The 24,034-nt window shown below is 40.6% G+C and overlaps 2 protein-coding genes across 18 annotated transcripts in view; one reads left to right on the top strand and one right to left on the bottom strand.

Moving 5' to 3' along the window:
- Positions 1-24,034, top strand: part of CTNNA2 (catenin alpha 2) — a 468,972-nt gene that overhangs the window by 300,043 nt on the left and 144,895 nt on the right. The window contains exon 1 of one of the 17 annotated variants that reach the window (XM_053974860.1): positions 11,842-11,888. The exons of the other annotated variants lie outside the window; for them this stretch is intronic. The gene's annotated coding sequence lies outside the window, so the exon portion shown is untranslated. Of the gene's footprint in view, positions 1-11,841; positions 11,889-24,034 lie in introns of those variants that run through there. 17 annotated transcript variants of the gene reach the window in all.
- Positions 10,823-13,612, bottom strand: LRRTM1 (leucine rich repeat transmembrane neuronal 1). The gene has a single exon (XM_053974862.1). The coding sequence runs from the start codon at positions 12,724-12,726 to the stop codon at positions 11,164-11,166; it is 1,563 nt and encodes a 520-aa protein (XP_053830837.1). The 5' UTR covers positions 12,727-13,612; the 3' UTR covers positions 10,823-11,163.

Raw genomic sequence — 24,034 nt, 5'->3', positions numbered from 1 at the left:
AAATAAAATAACTTGTGTTCACCTTGCAAAAAATGCCTAACATGAACAAATATAGGAACCAAGAGACCGGCGTGGAATAATCCTGAGCCTAATCAGAGGAAGGGAATGGGAGCTGGCCTGTTCCTGCAAGCAGTTGAAAAGAGTCACGTAGGAGGTGCATCATTGTCCTCTTAATCTCTGTAGGAAGAGACTTGGGACAATTTGGGAAATGATTTTTCCGTCTTGGTGGCATTGCAAATGTTTTTTTCTGAGCTCAGGGTTTTACAAGATTGCTACATCTGCAAATCTGTTTTCCTATTGCAGTGACAAAATTCCTTCTTTAATCCTCTGGAAGCACAGAATACACACAAAAGAGACTTAGCAAATAATATTTGCCATGTACAGAAACTTGAATTAATTTGGTAATGGAAGAGCAAATTGCTTACATCATTATATACAAATCTTTTGAATAGTCTGTTATCTGACTATTTTTAACAAGCTCACATTATCAAGACACATTGAATATGGGTTTGTTCTTTAAATTTAACATGTGAGAAGCCAAAATGTGCCTTGTTTGTGATTTTATTCTTCACTTTCAGTTGAACAAATTAATTATTCAAATTAAATTAAGGGTGCTCTGAACTCTATCTGAGCCACCACAGGATACAACAAGGCATCATCCTAGATAATCAACAGGTAATTTCAGAATAATTTGTAGAAGGGCAGCAGCCTTGCTTTAATTATTAAAATGCATACAAGAGTGCATAGTGTCTTACAAGCCTTAATTAAAAATACATTCTTAGGCAATTTCTTAGCAAATCACCCTAGAAAGGGTTAATATTTCTCCGTATCAAAGACATATATTTACCTGCTGCATCTTAAAAATCACTGCTGAGGGTGGCAATTGAAGCAAGGATTGAGAAAATTGAAGTGATGGAAGGATTTTTACAAGAGGCAAATACAACTCCTTGTGACTTCTCATCTGCCCTACAAGCCCAGCCTGGTACTCTGGAATTAATTAGCTTGAGGATGAAATAGATGCAGCTGAAGGATGTTCACTTCTGCTCCAGGTTTCTTCTGTTTTCTTCTTCTTCTTTTTTTTTTTTTTTTTTTTTTTTTTTTTGGGGTAGAATGTACAAGTTTAACAAAGCACCCAGCTCTGACAAAGTGTTTGGTGTTACCTCAACCAGAGACAGGGCTGAGCTCCTGCTCAGTGCTCTCAGCCCCTCTCTGCACCCAGCTCAGCATCTCCTCCCCTCTCCTCAGCCCACAAAGTGTCCCAGGGTAGATTGTTAAACAATAGCAGCAGGAAATGGTCTGTTATATTGAATTATTCAGGAAAAAAAATGTAAAAATGGGGATTCTTCCAGTTTTAGTGCATGTCCTACAGAGGAAGGAGTAACTGACCGAGAATAACCTGTGTGTGTTCAGAATGTGGGGCTGTGAAGAGTTCACCCAGCCTCAGTTTCCCCAGGTGTGCAGGTTGGTTGGAAACACAGAAATTCAGTGACTGGTCCATGAGTACGAAATAAATTTAAAAAAAACCCAAACATTTCCACTGCATGATATGCCCTGTGACAGATGCTGTTCCTAAAAAAGTATCTGTTTTAATCTAAAAAGTTTTAGACATATATGTACCAAATAAGTTCCACGCTCCCATTTCTGTACAACTGTTCCTTGTTTTTAATGCCTTTTTTTTTTTGCATCCGTGATGTCTTGTACAGTGACTTCCAAATGTTTTTAATTTTTTAATTTTATGATTGTTCTGTGGCCCCTGTCGCACTCTGTATCCTCTTCTTGCAGGCAGGTAGGAAAAAAAAACCATCTGCACAACAGCTTGTGCACTGAGTAATGACAAGAAACAACACAGGAGTGCAGCAGGCAGTTTAATGAGGAATAGAAAATAATAATATACGGTGCAGCAACATCAAATTGAACGGGGAATAAAAAACGACGGCTGTGTGCTTGTTCCAAAGCTGCTGCCCGGTGGTTTGGGTGGCTTCTGCAGCAGCCGGTGGGGACTGGCCACTAGAGGGGGGGTGGATCCACGTTTTGCTCTCGTGCCGCTCTTGTAGGTCTGTTTCCTTCCCTCCTTCCTCGCAAACTTTCCCAAATCATTCCTCCTTTCACCTGGCAGGAGTTTATCCTTATCTACCGCTTAGATCCTTTTCTAACTTAGCCTTAACAGAATTTTCTAGCCAAAGAAATAGGAGTGGTTTATATCACACTATTTAATTTCTTGAGAGCCGTTCCATTGGAGATGTTATTCCACTTTTCTTTTTTCCTCTTTTTTTTTTCCCTCTCTGCATGCAGGGCAGAGGTTTTAATGCAATACCCTGGAAGACAGTTGTCCAATTGTTGCCTATAACTTACATCAGCGAGGCACAGATGAACAGTTTCCCTTATATCTTGTCTTTTGCTTTGTATTTGACAATTCAGAATTTCATCCATCAAAGCTTATATAAGCTTCAGCCTTTGGAAGTCCCTTTGCACATCCACAAGATTTCCATTATTTTTCACAATATAAATAATCTGTCATGTGAAAAATACCATCTATTTCCTGATCATAGCTGAGATGATTCAGCAGTCTCAGCCCTGGGACCACACTGTGCTCCATTTTTTTCCCTGTATGAATAAAAGGCCACTGTATTTTTGAGTTCCTACCTAGTTTTCTATGACAATAGAGCTTGTCTTACTTATGGGAAATGAATATCTTGTCAAAAGCTCTTCAAAAGTCCAAATATGATTTGTTGTTTTAAATTTCCTAGTGCTTTATGCAGGCCTTCTTTTCCCAATTTCTAGTACCTACAAAAAAAAAATAGATCTGACACAGATTTTAGCTTGTTTGTTTCAAGTTTCATTTTCCAGGACTTATTCATCTAATCCTCATTAAGAGTTTTCATTAATAGCCATAGCTTGACTCCTGTGCTAATGAAAAATGACAGATTGGGGCTGGAGTATCCTACATGGTGGGAAAAGAGAACCAGGGGGAAAAAAAGAGTTTTCAACTCTTATTAGGAAAGATACTCAGTGTAACTTCATAAAACTACTCAGGGAACTTTTTGGGAAGTTCTTCATTCTGCCAGCTAGAATAATCTAATGTAATTCCCAACAGTTGCTAGAATCAGAGAAACAGACACACAAAGCAATATAGGAAGGTTTGCTTCAGTCTAGAAGTGCCACCCGTTGAGAAAACAACTTTTGGCTTAGCATATTCCCCATGAAGCCAAAGCACAATCTCCATGGGTTCAGTTCTCTGCATGACAGCAATAAAAAAGCAAATATTTATTTTTTTTTTTTAAATCTACCTAAAAGCCAATCATGACAAAGCCAAGATGGACACAGGAATAAGCCCAGGGTTCAGCTCCCTGGGACTTTGTGGATTTCTGTTTCTCACTGCAGATGTAGCTTTATATAGGCTTATTTTGTTATCAGAAATCACCACAGAGCTTTGTTATCACCTGGTGAGGGTCAGCTGTGTTGGTTATCATCTAAATCTCTTTCTGATTCATCTGTTATGGGCACTGTCCCCTTTACAATTTTCCCCTCTATTTTATAGCAGTGATTTCCTCTATCCCATGTAATCCCCATTTTTTTTCAGCTGGTGCTCTGTGCCCTCCACCTTCCTCAAGCACTGTCCCACGCAGGGATTTTGTTTTGTGGGTTTTCCCCAGAGAGAGAATGTCAGCTGCATTCCTCCTGCTTGTTTGCTGTCTCCATGATTTCTTCATCTCTCAGGCCATAGCCTGCACATCCAATTTATTAGACTACAGCAATTACATAATAAATTCATGGCATCCAGTTGTTGTTTGGGAATTTGATCTGACAGGAGCAGCGGGTTCTGGGCTGTTTGGAAAGGGAGTTATGGTGCAGGGGGAAGGTTTGTGAAGGTGGAGGCAGCTGAATTCGCTGGTAAAGAAACACAAAATGTCCAATATGGAGTGACATTTACATGGAATTAAGGTAAACATTTAACATCCAGTGGCCTCTTTAGCCCAAGGATTGCAAACCTTTGAGCAGCAGCCACAAATTTGTTTGCCGTGGAAAAAAATTGCATTGGGAAATAATGTGGATCAGAGAAGTAAATTTTCTGTCATGATAAGCTTTATTATGGAGCCAAATTTAAAAAAAAGAAAAAAAAAAGAGTGGGTAAAAAAATCCCTAGATGGTTTATCTCATCATTATTAACATTCTTTAATATTTACCAGGCTCTCTAAGCAAGCCAGGCTGTCAGAGAGGCACTGGACCACAAAGACAGATCCAGGTTTACTCTTGGGAGCTCACTTTACCTCTCATCCTGCAAAGGGGGTTGATAGCAGACATGTTTCAAAGGGCTGACAGTTGTGAAAAGGCTCAAAACCTCAGGAATTCAATAGCTGTGTACTGTTCTTGCAGGTTAGTTTGGGATTTTCAGGGCTCTCCTCTTCCTCCTCCCCCTCTTGTTTTTTGGTTCACCCTGCCTGTGAGGCTCTGGGAATGAAAAATGTGAGAATGGGTAAGAAGGGTTAAAAATTAGAGGGAAAGTATATATTTTGAAAGGTATTCAGAAATCTGTTTTCAGTTTGATTTCCCCAGCTCTCAGGAGGATGTTTGCTCATACCTGACTGTAACCACTAGGGTACAGAGGTGTGCTATTGCAGGAAGATCTGCTATACATAAACTGCATTTTTTTCATTGGATCAGTCCTTAAATCAAGTGTCCCATGCATATTTTTTTAAATCTTAGATTTTACCAAAAAAATTAAACTCTTCTTCCAGTGGTGTGCTCTGTTCTGCTCTTAGAAGAAAGGCACATCAGCAAAAAGGGCCAGATTAAAGTTGGTAATAAATGAATAACTGGGCTTAGTGTCTAATCACGTCAGAGAAATCTGCTGTGCTAAAAGTGATAATTCAGTGATGAAGTACATTTTTCTATTTACCTATTGCCTTTGAAATCTTGGATTTAGTCTTTGTTAGCTCAGAAATTGAAGGGAATTGGTCATGTTCCCATAGCACCCGTGCTGAAAGACATCTTTCTGGCACTAGTGACTGTGTATGGTGAGGATGTGAAGAACATGAGAGCAGGGAAATGATTTAAAATAAAAGTGCCTTAGCAGAAGAGTAGGTGCTGTTTGCCAAGCACAGATGTGCACAGTATTAATCCTTTAGCACTGCCACCTAGCTCTGATTTTTATCAGTGATGTGCATATTTGGATTTTTAGGAAGAGGGGAGATGGAGGGAAAGGTGAAAAGCTGGTGTTTATTTTCGACTGAATTTCTTCTCTTGTGATGCAAATCTGGGACTTGGAGCTCAAACTCCTTTCAGTGCAGCCTCTTCCCTTTGACTGTCTCCCCCAGCTATCACCCCAGCAAAGGGAGTAAGAACAGTAATTGCTTTAAAACCTCAAGAATTGTGCCTGAATGCCAACAAGTGACACGAACTTAATAATAAAAAAACACCCAAAAAAAAAAACCAAAACAAAAAAACTCAACAAAACAAAAAACCCCCAAAAACCCAATTGCCCTGTTCTCACAGAAATACAGATTTCATTGCAAATATGTTCACTTTAGAGCAGACAGGGTGCAGTAAAATTACAGTGCTCTGCAGCATTCATCTCAGCTCTTCACAGCCACCCACCCAATTACAAGCTGTGTCTTGCCAGCAGAAGACTGTTGCTTGGTTTCTGTATTATTTTTATAGCTTTGCTTTCCTCCCCATAACTTTAGAGGTAGGCTGTGCTTACTCCTTTCCTTTCACCAGGTTTTTCTTCTGCTGTTAAAAAAAAAAAAGAAAAAAAAAAAAAATTGGCTGGTATGGAAAGTCTTTCGCGTGGCTCTAAATGTGATTTGGTTTTTAATGTAGAATATGCTCTGAATAGTTGTTTCTAATACCTTAATAGCTCTGGTTTATGTCAGTAATTATATGAAAGGTTAATCTTTAAATCACCAGCATTTCCTAAATTCCTAATCAACTTCATGCTTGGAAAGGAACTCGCATAAATGCTCAATTTGTTAATATTAGACTGGGTTGGGCAGGTCAAGGGAAAGTATAACCTTGGTGCATAATGGTAAATTGAACACAGCAAAAATATCTCAGATCTGTTTGTCATTAGAGCTGTGAATGTGAAAGCAGACTGTGAGTGTAGATATAATTAGCGGGAGAATCTGCAGTAGCTCAAGATCACCATCCCTCTAGATGAGGGTTTCTTAAAAAAAAAGAAAAAAAATATAGGGTAGAAAAGTCCGCTTTTCTAGCAAGTCTCTGGTGAGCTGTGACTAGGACAGCTAAGAAATCCAGCCCAAAGAATTGGTGGCAGAGGCACAGCGCAGAGTTGGGCAGGCAGAGTGATGGATGAGGGACGCTGCTCCCAGGGGACAGGGAGGTGTTGGAGGAAATGACGGGGCCGCGGGCACGTGTGTTTGGGGAAGCGCGTCCGAGTGCGCCTCCCTGCACGCCCTGCTGGGAAAGGCAGGGGCAGAGAGAGAGATGCTGGGCATCTTCCTTCAGTCCCTGCTGCTGTCCTTGCCACAGCCCGAACGTGGGAGGGGAAGGCACGGAGAAATCTCATTTCCCATGTGTGTACAGTGCCCCCCTTGCCTTCTCACCAGCTCTCATCTTCCCTTTCATCCCGTCCCTTCACCCTTTCCTTTTCTCTCTCCTGCTGAATGGAGCTATTTAGTGGTGTACCCTCCTTTGCAGAAGCTGTTTCATCCCTGCTTGCACAGTTTTTAAAACTGCTTTCTCCACCCACCCTCAGTCTTGGTTTTTCATCTGTGCTACTTCTTTAGGTTAACCATCTTTACAAAAGGAAAAGGCAGAGGAATCCAGAAACACCCTGAGTTTGGTTGCCATTACTCCAGTCTTTCCTTTTATCTTTTGTCTCCTCTTAATTTCATTATTATCACTGCTATTATTATTATAATAGCACTAGAAATGAGCTTCCTCATTAAACACTCCCTTTTTGCCATTCTGAATACCACTGTAGAAGCTGGAGGGGGGAGGAAGGGGGACTCAGAGAGTCCTTTTGCTGTTAATGCAGAATGAGACTCACACAAGGAACAAATGTAGTCCATCTCAAAAGCAAATGAGGGTTGTTTGGGGTTTTTTATCAGCACCAAAGAAGATTATCAAATAGACTCGTTTCAACTACCCCTCAATGCCTTTGCCATGAAAACACAGAGAATATATTAAAGCATACAAAAATACCCTTAGGGATGGTTCATGGTCTTTCTGTGGCACAGGTAGGCAGGGAGCTGGATCAGCCTGGTCCAGAGCAGCCTTGCTGTGACCACAAGGAATGGGTCATCCCTTGGGCTCACCCCCTGCAGCACCCAGACATGGCAAAGGAGGGAATTGGCACCTTTAACAGAATTTCTTTGTATTTTATATTTTCAGGACAGAAACAGAATGTGGTACATTAGCATTGATTCTGTGGTTTCATACCATTTTTTTTTTTTAAAGTAGTACAGAAAGGAAGGAAAAAAAGGCAGAAAGGAAAATAAATTATCCCTTATATACATTCAAAGCATACACAGCAACAGTTCCTTCAGCACTGGGTGCTCTGTGAGTGGGTATTGATGTTAGCAGCAAGAGAATGCATATTAGAGATCTGTAACACTGGTACTGCTAACCAGCTTCAGGAAAGGTAGTGCTTTTGCTTGCCTTTCACCCTGTCTTGTGTGCAAAAAGGCAGTTAAATTAAAAAAAAAAAAACAATGTTAATTACCTAATTATAAAAGGGAGATTAGTCCTATTAAGTGGAACATCAAAAAGGGAATATTTAAAATATTTCCCTTCCTCTGATATTCCCCAAGCATTTCATGGACAAAACACTGTTCACAGCTCACCCCAAAAGCATATTTTTTTCCTTTTATTCTTTCTTTTGATTTTGGAGCCATTTAATAGGCCAGAATAAGGGCATCAAAAGAGAGGGAATAACTTATCTCTGGGTAGTTGTTGAACATGAAATTTGGAAGGAAGAATTGAGGAAAATCTGTCCCTGCAGTTGCTCTAAATGCAGTACAAATATAATAACTCTCATATACACCAATGCAAGTAGCCTGGAGCAGGATGAATAACTGGATTTGCAATAGCTGGATTGAAATTACGTACAAGCTCTTTTATTTCTTTATTACCCACACATATTTCATGTAAATTTTCAGCCTGGATGTGGGCACCCTTTGGGGTGCCTTCATGCCACGTAACAGCAGTGACACCCTCTTTTCTCCAGTAAATATTCAGAGGGTGTCAGGATCTCCAGAAATCCTCTGGGGATCACCAGGAGGTTGTCTCTAGAAGGGATTACCCTTAGAAAAGATTTCTGCAGGAGGATTTTGAAATACATCCCTTAATGAGTGCTGTGCTCTCCATGGAGGGATCCATCCATCATCCTGCTCAGGGTGGCAAACCATTGGTGGGCATCACCTCTCTCCAGGAGAAATGGCAACAGGCAAACCCCAAATCAGCTCCCACTCAAGAAATCACTGCACCTTCAAAGAAAAATGCTCTGTTCCGTTTCCTTGGGCTGTCAATGTGAGATGCATGGAGCACAGAGGTGAATAAATTCCAAAGGCAGAACTGCTCACGTCTTTGCAAACGTAGCTGGAGGTTGCTAACACCAATAAACAGCAGGGATGACTCCAGAGGGGTGCAGTCACTCGAGTGTTTCAAATACAACCCACAAAAATGCTAAAAATACACGGAAATACAACCACGGGATCATTGTTTGTTGGTATCAGGCTTGTCTCAGGTTCACAGGGGCAAAACCATGACTGCACCAACACATTTCCTGATAGCAACAGGGGGTCATTATCAAAATAAAGCCAGTTCATATTTTGTTTTACCATATGCAGACAGTATTTTAACAACCTTGGTTGATTTTGGAAGCTTCCTGGCAAGGTGCTGTAACCAAGTGCTGCCTGGGGGCTTGGGGAACACATAGCCCAAAGTTAGAGAGCCAAGTTTTCACAGTTAAATTCCCTGTTGATTTCAGAGAAGGGTTTAATGGGGAAAATAAATACAGCCAGGCCCTCAGTTAGCATGGCATAAAATACTTCTGCTTCAAACTTGGTCAGGAACCCAAAGAGAGGAGGGGCTCTGTACCCTCCCTCTGCCCCTCCTGTTAGGTTTGTACGTGCAAACTCAACCCCTCAGGTCACTTGGGAGTTCCAGGATGGATCAGGCCCTTGTGGGCTTGAGGCACAGAGAGAGAAATGTGCATTTGTTTAAAGAGAGAAAAGGCTGGGTTTAACAGTGCTTGCTTGTTTGAGAGCTGTGGGTGAATTTGCAGTGGCTTTAGGAAAAAAAAAGCAGTTGATTTTCATTAAATTTTCTGTGAAACTGTCTTCTCCCAGTACATAATCTCATTGCTTTCACAGATGACATTGCAGTCTCACTGAGTAAAAATTTTGATTACGAGACTATTTTTCATATTTTATAATAAACTGTATGAGATGTACCAAATAGAGGAAAATAAGTTCTGACTCTTTAAAAATAATTTTAGTCAGAAAAGAAATACAAAATTCACTCTTTACATTTAAAATTAATGGCTAAAACCTGCTATTCAAGAAAACAAATTATTTCTTCTGTGCCTGTTTTTCTGCTTTATAAGCCTCCTGTACCCTTGTAAGAGTAGGTAGCACTTTAATGCAATGAAAAAGGAAAAAAACCTGTGTTACATTTTGGAATTGCTCCTCTCTTGGTGGTAACCTGAGGATAGAGAAACATGTACAAAGCACAGAAATGTCACCCAGTTCATTATCCATAACATTTTATTCGCATGTAATGCTGTAGGAGGAAAATTTCAAGATGCTCTGCCTGATGTTATAAAACTCCCTCATCGTCAATTAGTGTGAGAGGAGCTGCTGAAAAGATCAATCGGTTGCTTGTTCACATTCTGGAATGAAAAATCCAAAATACAAGGAAAGGAAGCCTTTATTTAAGGGCAGTCAGATAAAACAGCTGTGGGATTCTACATCATGAAATCACTGCTTATATCCATCAAAGCCATTTTTCAGTCCTTGGTAAGGAGGGTACATTTGCCTCCAGCCTCTGCAGGGGTTTGGGGGTTGTTTTGTTAGTGAAGGCTGGTGCTGGAAGGGAGGGACAGGGAGCTGGGCTTTGCCAGCACTTTACTACAGCACCAGAAGGGTGCTCTGAAAACTCTCTGTCCTACCCTGACAGTGGTTTTGCTCTTGAGCTTCACCAATGAGACCCAAATAATTGCTTTTGCTCTTCTCCATTCACCATGGCACCACAGGGCAAGAAGTGAGGGGGTCTTTGCTCTTGGTATAGCTCAAAACAAGCATAAAAGTGGTAAATGCAAGTAAAAACCCTTAAATTTAGAACTTTTTTGGAGTTTTTTTTATATTAAAGAAAATTCTGATAAGCACATTTTGGCAGTGTTTCACCTGTTTGGGTTTTGTTGGTTGATTTTTGTTAGTGAGTCTTCACAGTATCATCACTTTTGATACAAAATACTTTCAGGGGTCATAATGCATTTTTTTATGGCTCTTACAGCAACTAACAAGTGAGCTGTACTTAAAAATCCTCAGAAATCCTGTCCTAATGACACAGTCAAAACTTCAGCCTTTCTGAGCTGCTCTGACTCCTTGTACTGACGTCCAGTTACAGGTAGCACATTAACAAAAATAGAATTCCAGCGTCATGCTTCATATCTTCAGCAACATGATGTACGTGAATGTGTGCTAATTACAATGGGAAGCCACCTGGGTCATTTTAAGCTTTCTATTTTACGTGGCTTCTTTGCTCCTCCACTTTTCTTTTCAACACTCAGCATGAAGAGAGAGGTTAAACTGTTGCATTTTGTATACAGGGAACCTTTCATGTAATATACACCAGTCTGTAAAAACTGTAAATGCTATTTTTTTTATTTTAAACAGTTTCCTTAGTTTACAAAAGATCAATAATTGGTACCTTTTTTTACACTCTCAGATTCCTGAATATTGACAGATCTTCAAAGGGATTATTAGCATATGAAACCTTAAGATTGGCTGTCCTGAAGGTTTTTAAGACACGATAAAGCTAAAATATCAAGTCTCTTGGACAGCCCCTCTTAAACAATTTGGGCAGGGGTGCACGTCAGAAATCACCAGCAAAGCCCAGCAACCCCCCCCCCCCACCCCGTGCCACTGTCTGCCTGCACGCTGTTATTTGGTTGCACACTGTTTAAATCCCAAAGGAAAATCACACCTCGCATTCCCTCGCTGGCTGCTGGTGACAGGAGCAAGATCCGTACTCATTAATGATCACCAGGGCTCCCTCAATGTGGTTGGGTTTGTAATCAACGTAATACTCCTGGGCTGACATGGCAGCCATTTGGTGCATGGTCTGTTTTTGCTTCTGCTTCCTGCGCTGTGTGACAAAGCACTGTCTTAGTTGCCTTAAGCCGGCTGGGAAGCACTTCCAGGAGACGTACAACACCAAAACCACGATGAGGAAGGAAAAAATCAGTGCCATGGTGCCCGTCACCACCTTGTGAATCTGCACGGCGTTCTCGGAGTTCTCGCCGGGCATGGTGATGGTGACGGCGTACGTGGTCCGGTCCTCGTCGCCGTCGGGCGCGTCGTAGGTGGCGGTGGCCGAGCCATAGCCCAGCGTCTGCTCGCTGTTGTTGGTCACCGGGGAGAAGGTGTTGACGCTCGTGGGGTCGGCGTCCTCGCACAAGTGGAAGGCGTACACGGCGTCCAAAACATCCTCTCCCTGGGCGTACTCGGGGGTGGCACAGAGCAGGTTGCTGTCGTAGCGACCCTGGAAGTTGCTCAGCCAGGAGGCCAGGGCGCAGACGTTCCGGCTGCAATCCCAGGCGTTGGCGGAGAGGCTGATGCTCGTGAGGGACTTCCAGGAGTCGAGGACTCGGGAGTCGATGTAGGTCAGCCGGTTGGAGTCCAGCTGCAGGGATTTGAGATGAGGTACACTTTCGAAAACGTGAGGTTCGATGTATTCGATTTCGTTGCCGGAGAGATCCATCTTTTCGAGTTGCCATATCCAGTCCAAAGTGTTTACTACGATGGTAACTTTATTCCTTCGCAAGCAGAGGGAGTGCAGGGAGATGAGCCTGGGAAAATGGGCTAAATTCACTTTCACCAAGTCATTGTGCTCGAGGTGCAGCTCAGTGAGTTTGAACAAGCCAGCAAAAGAGTTTCGAGCCAGGCTCTTTAACTGATTGTATCCTATGTCTAGAAACTTCAGGCTGCGACAGTCCTGAAAAATTCTCACTGGCACGAACTTGATGGCGTTCGACCGCATGTGCAAAGTTGTCAGTTTTCTCAGCCCGTGGAACAGGTCAGGCTCCAAGGACTGAAGGTTGTTGTACGATAAATCCACACTGCGCAAGTTTGGCATGGGGCGGAAAGTGGTGTTGGGCAGTTGGGTTATTTTGTTGGAACTCAGGGTGAGCTCTTTAACTCGCCGCAATTTTTGAAAGGCATTCCCCTCCACTGAGCAAATGTGATTGTGATCCAGATAGAGCCACGTGAGCTGCATTAACCCTGTGAACTGTCCATCATGCAGCTCTGAAAGGCTGTTGTACCGCAGAGACAAGCCCATCATGCCCGACAGGTTGCGAGGCATCTCTGTGAGATTCAGTGATTCACAGTACAAAAGCCTGCCCTCACACCGACAGAGCTGTGGACACCCACTATTCACAGCTGGAAGCATTTTAGAAAAGATACCCAGCGTACACAATATCAACCCCGGGGGCTTCCTCAGCAGCCAGTTTAAACAGAGACCAATAAGAAGGAAATCCATTAGCAAGAATATTTCCAAATATGCTTGAGAATGTCCATTGAGTCTTTTCAAATTCTACATCATATTTTATTTAAGGAAGGAAAAAAATAAAAAGGCAAACCAACGAAACAAAGCCCGAAAACCAAAGCAAAACAGCAAACAGAACAAACACAGAGGCAAATATTTCACTTTACAGCATGCAGGAGCTGTGCAGCATTAAAGTTCACAGACATTCAAAGGTAAAATGATAGTGATTTTGTTCATGTTAAATGCTGCAGCAAAGGAAAAAAAAAAATCTTTCTTCATGAAAGAATTTAATTAAAAAGTGTCTTACCCACCCTTTTCCAGAGAGTGACAACCTCCATTCAGTTGCTTCCTTTGTGTTTGGACTAATTATATGCAGAGCTAAAAAAGACCCCTCTGTGCTACAAATTCAGTCCCTTTCAATGTTGTGCAAGGCTGGCAAGCTCACAATGTCTCACTTCGCTTCTGCTCAACGAGCGAAAGGCTTGTCCAGCTAGCTTTTGAGCTGCCTCCTAGGACCTGCAAGTTTCAGAACTATGTACATGAGCTTGATCTTCTCCTTCTCCCTCTGTCCTTTCCTCTGCAGTTAACACTGTGGCGTGAAAAAAACTCCAAACTCTTTACTAACGACTCCACAGGATTTGTCAATCTGTTTAATGTCCATCATTTGCAACGACCATGGACCGGCACAACCTTTACTCCAGAGAGAGGTTACCATTCATTCACAGACCGGCTAAGGGTCGCTTTATTTCCCATTCTTTGTTCGCTTTGCTTGTTAGGTGATGCTTAGAGCAGAGAGAGACAGCAAGAATCCCTTCCCTTCAGCTGAGCAGTATGTTGCTAGAGCATGCAGAGGCACCCAGTGTTCACTGAGTGTCGTAAGCTGCTCATGATTGTACGCCTGCACTGTGCATCTCAGACATGGGCAGATTGAAAAGGGGTGGGCATAAAACCAACATCGGAGCGAACCAGGAAAGTAATATATGCTCTTTGATGAAATGGAAAATACTTTAAGCCTATCTCGCCATTTCTCAAACAGGCACGCACACACAGCCGCACAAATCATCAAAAGCAAGGCAGTGCTAAGTAGGAAGCTTGAGAATTAGGATTCTTTCTTTTTTTTTTTTTTTTTTTTTTTTTTTTTTTCCTTGGATGCTTTTGTTTAAAGTCTGAATTTATAAGCTATTAGCCGGGAGAGGGAGAGACTCGATTACTTGGTTTGGGAAGGAATATGTAAACCAGTCTCTTTGGATTGCTTTTTCTCTCTGATTCCGATGATGAGATTTGCCTTTTGGTCTTTATGTGGGGGATTGTGGGGTATGTGGGGGGAAAATGTGGGTTTTTTAATTCTGACATTGTCTAAATAGAGCATGATTTGAAATTCTGTGCATTCTTTCTCATAGAAATGGAGCCAGAGCTCTGCAAATAGGAATGTCTCATTTCATATAAGCTTTAATTACATTTGGTCTTTTTCCATCCTGCATATTTTGTGTGTTCAGCACATGCCTTTCCTAAAGGCTTTTTTTTTTTTTTTCCTTTTTCTTTGCAGTGTATGCTATGGCACACAGAACTCAAAATCTAGCAGCATAAAGATTACTGTGCTTTTTGAATAAGATCAATGCATAGGTTGCTGTGAGCGTGTCAGCAGCATGCAAAGAGGGGGTTTCAAACCCCATCAGTAAATAAGTTTAGCAGATCGTGCTGGTTTTTGTTCTGTGCACCAAGGAAAAAAAAAATCTTTGCTGGATAATTTGCAGTCCTCATTCTCTATGGGAAAGGCATCATCAATGATCTCTGTAATTTTTACTGACTGAAAAATGTATGGTATTTCTGTCAGGAAAACGCTGGCCATCTTTTCCTATTATGAAATAGAATCTCAAGCCCCTGTGCTGGTGAGAGCGATCGGAGCTGACAGCTCCCAATTCTGCATCAATACCCAAAGAAGAAGTTCCACACGGATTTAGGATGCAAGGATTGCAGAGGATCATGCTGATTTTAAGTGGATATTGGATGCAAAATGCTGGAGGGACAGGGCAAAACCACTATGTTTGCTTTCTTTTTCACAGCTGTGTTAATTTAAAAGAAATACCTTGTTTTGGAGGTGTCTGTTGCAGAGCTAAACATTGTGTTTGAGTGTGGCTGCTGTGAGTGTGTGCTGGGAGAAATCAAGGAATGCAGTAATTTGATGCAGTAAAAGTTGCTTCGCAGAAGTCCTGGCAAACTTAAAGCTCTTGTGCATAAAAATAAAAATGTGTGAAGGAGATTCATTACTAATGGATTTGCCATAAAGAGTCTTAAATAAATTACAAATATAAACCATTTAAATTGCAGTTTCAGAACCTGGGGATCAATGTACTTTTATGCTCCCTGTTCAGTTTATTTACATTTTTCTGCTCTTCACAACATTTCAGTGGTCTCAAGGCAAAAATGTGATGCTTTAATAGTATATGAGCCTCATCTATGTTTTAGCATTTGGGCAGGAGAGCTGAAGGTGGTTTTCCTCTCCCCAGATCATGCAGTTTTATTCAAAGCAGGCTGTTTATGCAAGTGTCCACTGGTTGCAGTACACCTTAATTCTGTTTCTCGGTACACAAGAGCAGGAAGGAAAGCAGTGACAGAACTGAGAGAAAAAGCATTGAAGCAGGAGAGACTAAAAAATCCCATCCAAGAATATATTCCAGATTGCCTTGATGAATATTTTGGTGCAATTATCAGGGGGAAAAAAATTAAAGGATGACTTGAACTTAACAAAAAGAAGTTAACAAAAAAACTTAACTGAAAAAAGCTTCAAATCAATAAAGTTGTGTCCCTTAAAAGTCTGCAACCCTACAAGTCTTCCTGGGTGAAGCCTTAATGCCTTCTCCCATGTAAAATTTGGGGAGAGGTGTGCAACAGTAGCCCTGAAAATTTAAATTATATTTTCAAGGGAAGCAACCATTTTCTGCAAATCAAATGATGATAAGGATCACTTAGTTACCATTTAAATGCTGTGTATAAAGACTTCTTCTAGTAGAGATGAAGCTCCCTGATACATCACTGAAGAGCTGATTTTTTTTTTTTTTTTCACTGCTTCTTGTTATCACCTGGGATACAGCTTGGATCCCAACCAGTGTGCCTATTCCCACTCTGGCATATAATCCATTATCATTTGGTTTTCAAAGGCAGGAATTAGAGCAGACAGTAGCAAACCTATATAGCAGCAGCTGGAAGACTGACAACCAGAATTAGGGACCCAGAATTAATGGCCCTAAAGTGCACTCTCTCAGAGCTCTAACAGAGGGCTATTGAATAAGAAACTCTGCTCTTATCCAAAATTTGGTTGCAAAAAAGAATCCAGGTAGTCTTAAAATGAGAGACCTCAGTGTATGTTTGAGGTGATGTTGAGGCACAGTAGTGACCAAATTCAAGAACTGGGGCATCTGAAATATCTTTTGTAAATTGGTGTCCTACTGTATTTTTGCAATGTACCCTTTTGGCAATCAAACCAGGAATCCACTTTGAAGATGATTGTAATGCAAAGGGTTTAATTTCCACTGTCTGAGCTGTTATCACAGCCAAACTGTTAAGTTTACACGTTTTCTGAAGTTTCAAAGCCTCTGGCAAGTCTCTATAAATTAGCAGATTTAAATTAGCTTTATTAAATGTGCTATTATAAAACATTTTAAGAATGGCAAACTAAGTTTGTATGTGTTTAAAGAAGCTTGATTAAATCAATGTAAAGTAGGTTACAAGAAGAACAACATGAATAAAGTTTTAGAAAGTTTATGTGGGAAGCTCCTTCTTGTAGTCATGGCAAGGATAATTCAGTGGCAGCAAAGGTCAGAATTGTTCAGGCTGGAAAAGAAAAACACCTTTCAGTGTATTTGCTCTACACTGATTAATCATAGAATCATCAAGATTGGAAAAGACCTTTAAGATCATCCTGTCCAACCATTAAGTGCCCCATGTAATTTAACTAGCCTCTGAATATTTTAATTCTTGCTGATCCCTTGGATATTCCTTTACTGTTTGTGCCTGGATATTTACCTTACCTTAATTTGCAATCCAGGACAGATGGGGTGAGATCAGAATGTGGCTGCTGATGTCTAACTCTTCATATACACATCCTTTAATAAATTCTCCACCAAAATACAAAAAAGGCAAACCAGCCTATTAAATACTGGGTATACTTCTTCCTTTTGGTATTTTCTGAGTGGTTTATATCAGAATAATAAAAAGTGATGCTTTTAGTGATGATTTTCATTTCCTTTCATGAATGGAAGGACTCAAACCTTGATCTTTGGTAGTCTTTAATTTTCAAGTGTGCTGAACCATGGCATTTTGCATAAAAGAAACATTTAAAAGCAGAAAAGGGGGAAAACAGATATGACCTAAGGTAAAGCAAACTACATCTGTTATTTCTCTTGTATTTCTGTCTTGGTCATCCTGAACATTTATTAGCTTCCCCTTCTGTACAAAATTTAGGATTTCAGCTGATAAGAAGTCCAGTTCTATAAAATGTCTGTTTTAGTAGATATAAAAATGGGTAACCTTATACAAGATTTTGACCAAAATAGTCCTGGTGGCTCCAGATGTCATTAAATTCTTACAGTACCCGACAGACACATTGGATTTGTGGCTACCTTTAAATCATAGATGTTGCTATGTAAATGACCTTTTTGTTTTTGACAAGGTGATAAACATTTTTCTGTCTCATTGCAGTTATTCCATCCTGATCAACCACATTCACTTGCAAGCTCTAGAAAGTCACTGACAGAAGAGACCCATGTGCAGAATTGTCAGTGCAGTGCAGAAATGTCAGTTTTTAGGACAACATATCCTGAGTATGTATCTCTCTCCACCATTCATGACTGATGGACTACTTGAATAAGCTAAAAAAATGACTGACTCTCTTAAGTATCTGTGAAAATACCTTTGGATTTCTGGACATGATGGCAAAACTCTTGACAGTGTTACTGGTTCTGAGTGGCCAGGGGTAATGGGAAAAAGACAAGAAGTAAAATTATCCTTTTGTGATTAATCAACACATGAAGATCATGCAACATCCTGGCTAGGCAAAGGCCAGTGTGTTACTGTCACGTTACCAGGTTGGTGGAACTCCTGGTTTGCAGGAAAAGTGAAAATTTAAGCCTTGGGTTTTGATTAACCCTTGCTAATTTATATCCCTAAAAATGTCTTAGGAAGTCATGGAGGAAGCACGTGTGGAATGCAATGATTAGGAAGTGTGAAGGTTTTAGTTGGTCATAATTGATTGGAAATCAATTAGTTCCACCTTCAGAAGTGCTAAGTGAGACACTTCACAAAGGTTTATCTCGAGATCTTCCCAAGTATTTATGGAGGTACCAACAAATGAACTGTAATTAATTTCCTATTCTCTTAAAAGCAGAGAGGGCCACAGCTTATCCACTCTCCTGAACACATCTACTGTGCCCTCTGCTGCTGTTGATAGTTCATCTGTGAGGGTTATTTTTGGATAAACTCTGGTGCTAAACAGTATTTTATTTGTGCTTTGAGACTCATTCTCATTTTGACTGAAAGGTTCTGTTCTTCCATGGATGTTGCTTCTCCCAGATGTTGCACCTGGGGTTGGTCAGTTGGCTGGTTGGTTGGTTGTTGGTGTATTTACTCAGACTTAACCAAGAGGCTGGATGAAGTGACAGAATAGCAGGATTGTTTAGGACTGTGAAAAATCCCCCCTGTAGCCAAGCTAGTTATGGTCCTAACCCCATCATGTCTTACCAGCATTTTGTGTCCTTTTCCAGAATAACTTGTGTTGCTTGGGAAGTTGGGAGGTCTCACCTGAGGATGCAGGAAGCACCATTCTGTAGAGAAAATCATTGGAAATACATTGGGATAACTTTCCTCATGCAAAACCCTTCATTCTTTTTACCAATGGCAATACCTTGAGGGGCAGTGAACACTTTTTAGATTTCCAAAGTGCAGGACATATGGAGAATTTAGAGGAATTTATGAAATCAATTATTAAAAGCAAGGATGAACAAGTTAAAAGCTGTTCCTGGCAGTCTTCTGGAAAGTCTTTTTACAAGTGGATGAACTGCTCTTGGAAAATTCTCCCAGAACAGAAAATCTGTTCTCAGCATTAGACAACCAGTTGTTCTTATTCCATTTCTTGTGCTCATTTCCAATGTATTTTAAAGCACAATTAGAAAAGACAAAAAACCTACATGCTGGTCTTTGTGGATACATTATTTCTAGAAATACAGGTTAGTTATGAAATTGGTGCTGGTATTTTGAAATTGAAAAAGACTTTTACTGAGTCCTCTTCCATCACATAGAACACCATTTGAACTGACTCCACAGAAAAATAGAATCATAAAATTGGAGAATAGCTTGGCTTGGATGGGACCGTAAAGATCATCTCCATGGGCAGGGACACCTTCCACTATCCCAGGTTGCTCCAAACCCTGTCCAACCAATGATACCCATATTCTGAAGAGAAAACTCAGGATAAAATCCTGAAATCCTGGTTGCGTGTGTATTGCATCTTACAGGGAGATTAGAGGGCCTCTGGATCATTAGCTCATAGACAGAATTAATAATGCAGAAACTAGGTTGAAGACTCGTATTTCAGAGAGAAGTCATTGTGATTTTTGCAACCTTAAAGACGATGGTTTGTTGACTACCTGCAATATTTATGGTTTCATTACGTTTTATTTGCAACTGATGTAATGTCTAAGAGAAATAGTCATGGGTCAGGAGTCTCAGAAGGACATATTTAAAGGCATAACAAAAGATAGTCATGCCTTCTAAAAAAAAAGAGAGAATAACCTGACCTTCTTTTTTTAAACCAACTTAAAAATATTCAAGGCATTACTGAAGAGTTTATATGGTGGAGGAGGTTTGTGTGTGGTGTATGTGTAATCTTAGAAACTCAGCTTTGCTCAACAGCTAATTTAATTTTGTGAGATCCAATGGCAGTCTTTGAAATACGCATTCCTGACTCTTGTTTGGTTTTGTTTCAATGTGTTGTGAAGACTTTTCATGTCTTAGAATGAAGAAACATACAAAGTAAGCAAAAGTTTTGTTACTTCGTTGCTCTTAATAAATATATAGAGGCATACCAAATTCTAGTAACATATCCAAAGATCCTGAATTTTCCAAGGTTTTAGAAAGAATATGCTAAATACATTCTCAAAATCTGTACAGTAGTGTGAATGTAAATTACCCTGCCATTATATATGTTTTTAATGATGAAACAGCAGATCTGGGGGGCAAACAATAACAAAGCTTTAGGGTTCACTTCAGCTGTGTTTCATAATCACACTCCTTCTCCTACTGCTGTACTTTTGAATCTTTAATATTCCTGTAAAATGAAGAGCTTATTGTTTCCTACAACTCAATTTATATTTGAAATGAGTGGAAAGATGCGTAATCAACTTGAAAAGGCAGGAAAATATCATCCTGTTTTTCAAGATATAGGACATTTTATGGGGTGTTTTGAATTCTAGAGACCAGTTTTAAAGAATGCTTGGCTTAGTTCTGCTCTTTTTTTTGTAGTGCAAATTAATTATGATTTGACAAGAGTGTACTTGATTTTCTTCTTCGGATTTGGTGCACAGCCAAGCTTTATTAGTTAGAGCCTCTAAATCAAAACCAAAGGTCAGTACAGTAACATGCTTGTGGCTCAAGATATATTGTAGTTTTTTCCCCATTATTCAGGTATTTCTGTCTATGAAAAGGTATTTGCGTTTAAGTGGATGCTGTGTGATGCTCACATGGCCATGGACAAATACCCACTTTTCATGATTGCATCAGTAATGTTCCTTGCAGCAATCTTAAAAATTTGGGGAACTGTTGGTGTGAAACTCCTGAATGATCCCCACTTCATGCTTGGTGTGGTCTGTGAACGCTGGCTGGGGGTGTTGTGTGCCCATGGCAGGTAGGGGACAAAAGGTGATTCAGAAATGCACAAGAGTGATTGCCAGACCTGCTAAAAATCGATCCTGGAAGCAGGTCCAAACCCTCACTTTGCTTCTTTTAATTGTATCTCCATTTTTTTTGCTTGTTTTGTGCCTTATTTCTTCCTACATCAACAGTTGTTGATTTTTTGGAGGCTTTATTGTTTCCAGTTCTTAATTTCAGGGATTGTCTTTTCCTATGTCCGTGCATAATGCCCAGCATGGATTATCTTTTGCTGTGTCCTGATCAGAGAATGACAGGCATTTTGGGTTGAAAAGTACCTTAAAGAGATAATCTCATTCCAGCTTCCTGCCATGGGCAGGGAAATCTTCCACTATCCCAGGTTGCTCAAGCCCCTTCCAGTCTGGCCTCCGACACCAGGGATGGAGCAGCCACAGCTTCTCTGGGCACCCTGTCCCTCATAGTCAAGGATTTATTATTCCAAATATCCCATCTCTCCCTGCCCGCTGGCAGAGGGATACCATTCCCCCTTGTCCTGGCACTCCACACCTTGTCCCAAGTCCCTCTCCAGCTCTCCTGGAGCCCCTTTAGGTGAAGGGGCTCTGAGGTCAGCCTGGAGCCTTTTCTTCTCCAGGTGAGCACCCACAGCTCTCCCAGCCTGGCTCCACATGAGCAGTGCTCTGACCATAATGAATATTACAATAATCAACACAGTTCTGGTGTTCAAGGCAGCAGCTGTTGGACAAGAATCCAGGGTATTGCAGTGCTCCCAGGTGTGGGATCTGTACAATGAGGTTTCTGCAGCCTGTTGTGCAGCTGAGCTTGGGCCATGCACTGACATCAGGTCAGCAGAACTCGCTTGAAGCTGCTCCCACCAGGGTCATGAGAGCAACGAGCAGCAGAAGACATTGAAAACATAGTGGGAAGAAGCTTTCCTAGTGCCAGTGGGATGAGGTGGGGTGGTATTGGCTTCTTTGCCTTCAGCCCAAAGAAAACCTGTTCTGAAAGCATTTATCCTTTGATCTGTGCTGCTTTTCCTTGGCGCTCACTCTGCAGGACCGTGGAGCCCGTTGGAAGCATCTGCAGCACTGCAAAGTAGTGCTGACCTTGGGATACTTCCCTGAAACACATTCAGAAGCTTCTGAGCTGTCTTCTCTGACTGTCTGGATTTTCTGGCACCGTTGTATCCATTAAATACTGATTAGATTTAAGAAATCCAAGAGACCAAATAATGCTATCATCTCTTCCCTACTTATCTTAATAATATTGCCAGTAATATTCCTATATATCAATTCTAGGGTATTCTATACCTAATCTGGTGCAGGGAAATAAGGATAGTGTGCTTTTTTGTTTCAAAGGCAGAAGAAAGCCATTTTATTTATTGATTTGGTTTTTCTCTATTGCCTAAAGACAAGGGTAAAAAGCAAAAGCTCCTTTCAAGGACTGTTAGAGAAATATATCATTTTTCATAATGTTTAATGAATTGCTTACAGTACTTGTTTTACTTAAAACTGCAATTAAAGATCACCCTCTAGTCAAAGGAAAACTGTGATAAGAACGTGACTTGCAACTTGTCAGAACATTTTCTAAAGCCCTTTGGGAGTAATTCCAGTAATTATTCAATCTGACGTTTTCCAGAGAAATAACCCTTTATATATGAACTCCATTAATCATAATAACAGAGTTCACATGTCAGATACTTCTCTCCAGTCACTCCATACTCTCCATTTATTAAGAGACTAATAAACATCTTCACTGAATATGAGAAAATATTAAACTGCTTGCAGAAAATGCTGGTGTATAGGTTTGGTATGGTGAGGTGGGATGTGATGTGATGATGTGTGCAAAGACCTTGAATTTCTGGGCTGTAGCTGCTATCAGCATCGAGTCTCCTCCTCATTCGGTGTCATTTCAGTCACAGCACTTTCAGGACATTTCTGTTTTCTTTTTTCCTCTGAACTGCCTTGGAGAGTTCTGGTTTGTCTGTCTGTCCAGCTGTAAAGACTTGCTGTATGAACTTTCCTAGCTAAATAATTGGTCTTTTGCAAGACCTGGATGTAGGAAACAAAAATTCTGCTTTAGATCATCTACAAGCACAAGAGTGAATACTTGAATACTTTTTTTTTCTTATATGAACTTACTACACATTATTGGAACAGCAAAATTAATATGGACTAACTGTCTTTGATGATAAGCAGCTCTAAGAAGATTTTTGTTATGTTTTCCTGTGTTTCATCAGCTGAAGATATTCCTAAATATTATCTTGTATTAAAAGTGGTGGTTTAATAATGCAGTGGTGATTAGATGCCCATATTTGAAGAATTTATAATTCTCTCCTTTTCAGATTCTGACATTCTTTTGTGCTTTTGAAGCTGGCAAGTGCAATTATCAGTGTTCTGATGAGGAGTGATAAATATAATCTATTGCTGAAAGTGGATAAAGACGCAGGCAAATAAGATTGGTTTGACACAGCCTCCTTGTGCATCTTCTGAATTCTCAAAAGCTGAGTGGAGAATAATTCTTTGTCTTTGGAGATTTACTTTGTAATATTTGATTGGGGTTTTTGTCTGTGTATTTTTTTGTTCCAGAGCCAATGCAATGTACCTGGGCCGTAACTGTGACTAATGCTTGAAATTCAGGATTTTTGCATGGCAGTTGTCATTCGTTGCACATTCCAGTAGATGGCAACTCCAGTCTTCCTGACATTTCATCTCCATTCAAACCAGTAATATTTTCTGTGCCCCCACCCCTGCATCTCGTTCATATAAATATCTACGAGTTTCACAAAAACGTGAGTCAATATTGCTTTTATTGAAATTACCACCCAGTATCTGATTTCAACTCAAACAGTACCGAAAGGGTGATAAAAAAAAAAGGCCTGTAAGCACCAATCCTCCTGGATCATAAAGCACACACTGATTCCCCCGTAACTTTAGAAAATATTTTAGGAATTTTCATAAAAAGGATTAGTACCCCAAACTTCTTTTTGTGTGAAATAAAGGAAGGGGTTGGCTGCAAGTACAGAGCAATGGCTTTAAGTTTGATGGTCTGGCTATGAAGTGTAGCTCCCCCTGATTAATGTTAAATGATTTATTTTTGCTGTTCATAGTAAACACTTGATCAGACCTGGAAAACTTTGTAAATTTGTAAATTTCATAATGATATACATGGATACAGGTGGTTTTGGGTGAGGACAGGAGTTGGCCCAGGGGTTCTCTGCATGGTTTAGCCATGGGAATATTCTCCCGTTTCCCTCCTGCCTGAAGCTCTGCCACACTCAGCCTCTCTTCGTTGTGCTCCTATTCCCTCCCATCGATTGTATCACCAAAGCACCAGTGCAGAGGAGCCTATTTCTGGTTTTTTCCTCTGCTGACTTTCACAACTTCAATACTTGCCTGTGGAATTTGAAGGCATAAAACAAAGC

This window comes from Vidua macroura, chromosome 4, assembly GCF_024509145.1.
Source record: "Vidua macroura isolate BioBank_ID:100142 chromosome 4, ASM2450914v1, whole genome shotgun sequence".
Taxonomy (NCBI): Eukaryota; Metazoa; Chordata; class Aves; order Passeriformes; family Viduidae; genus Vidua; species Vidua macroura.
The sequence above is the reverse complement of the archived record's forward strand: the minus strand, read 5'-3'. Positions and strand labels throughout refer to the sequence as shown.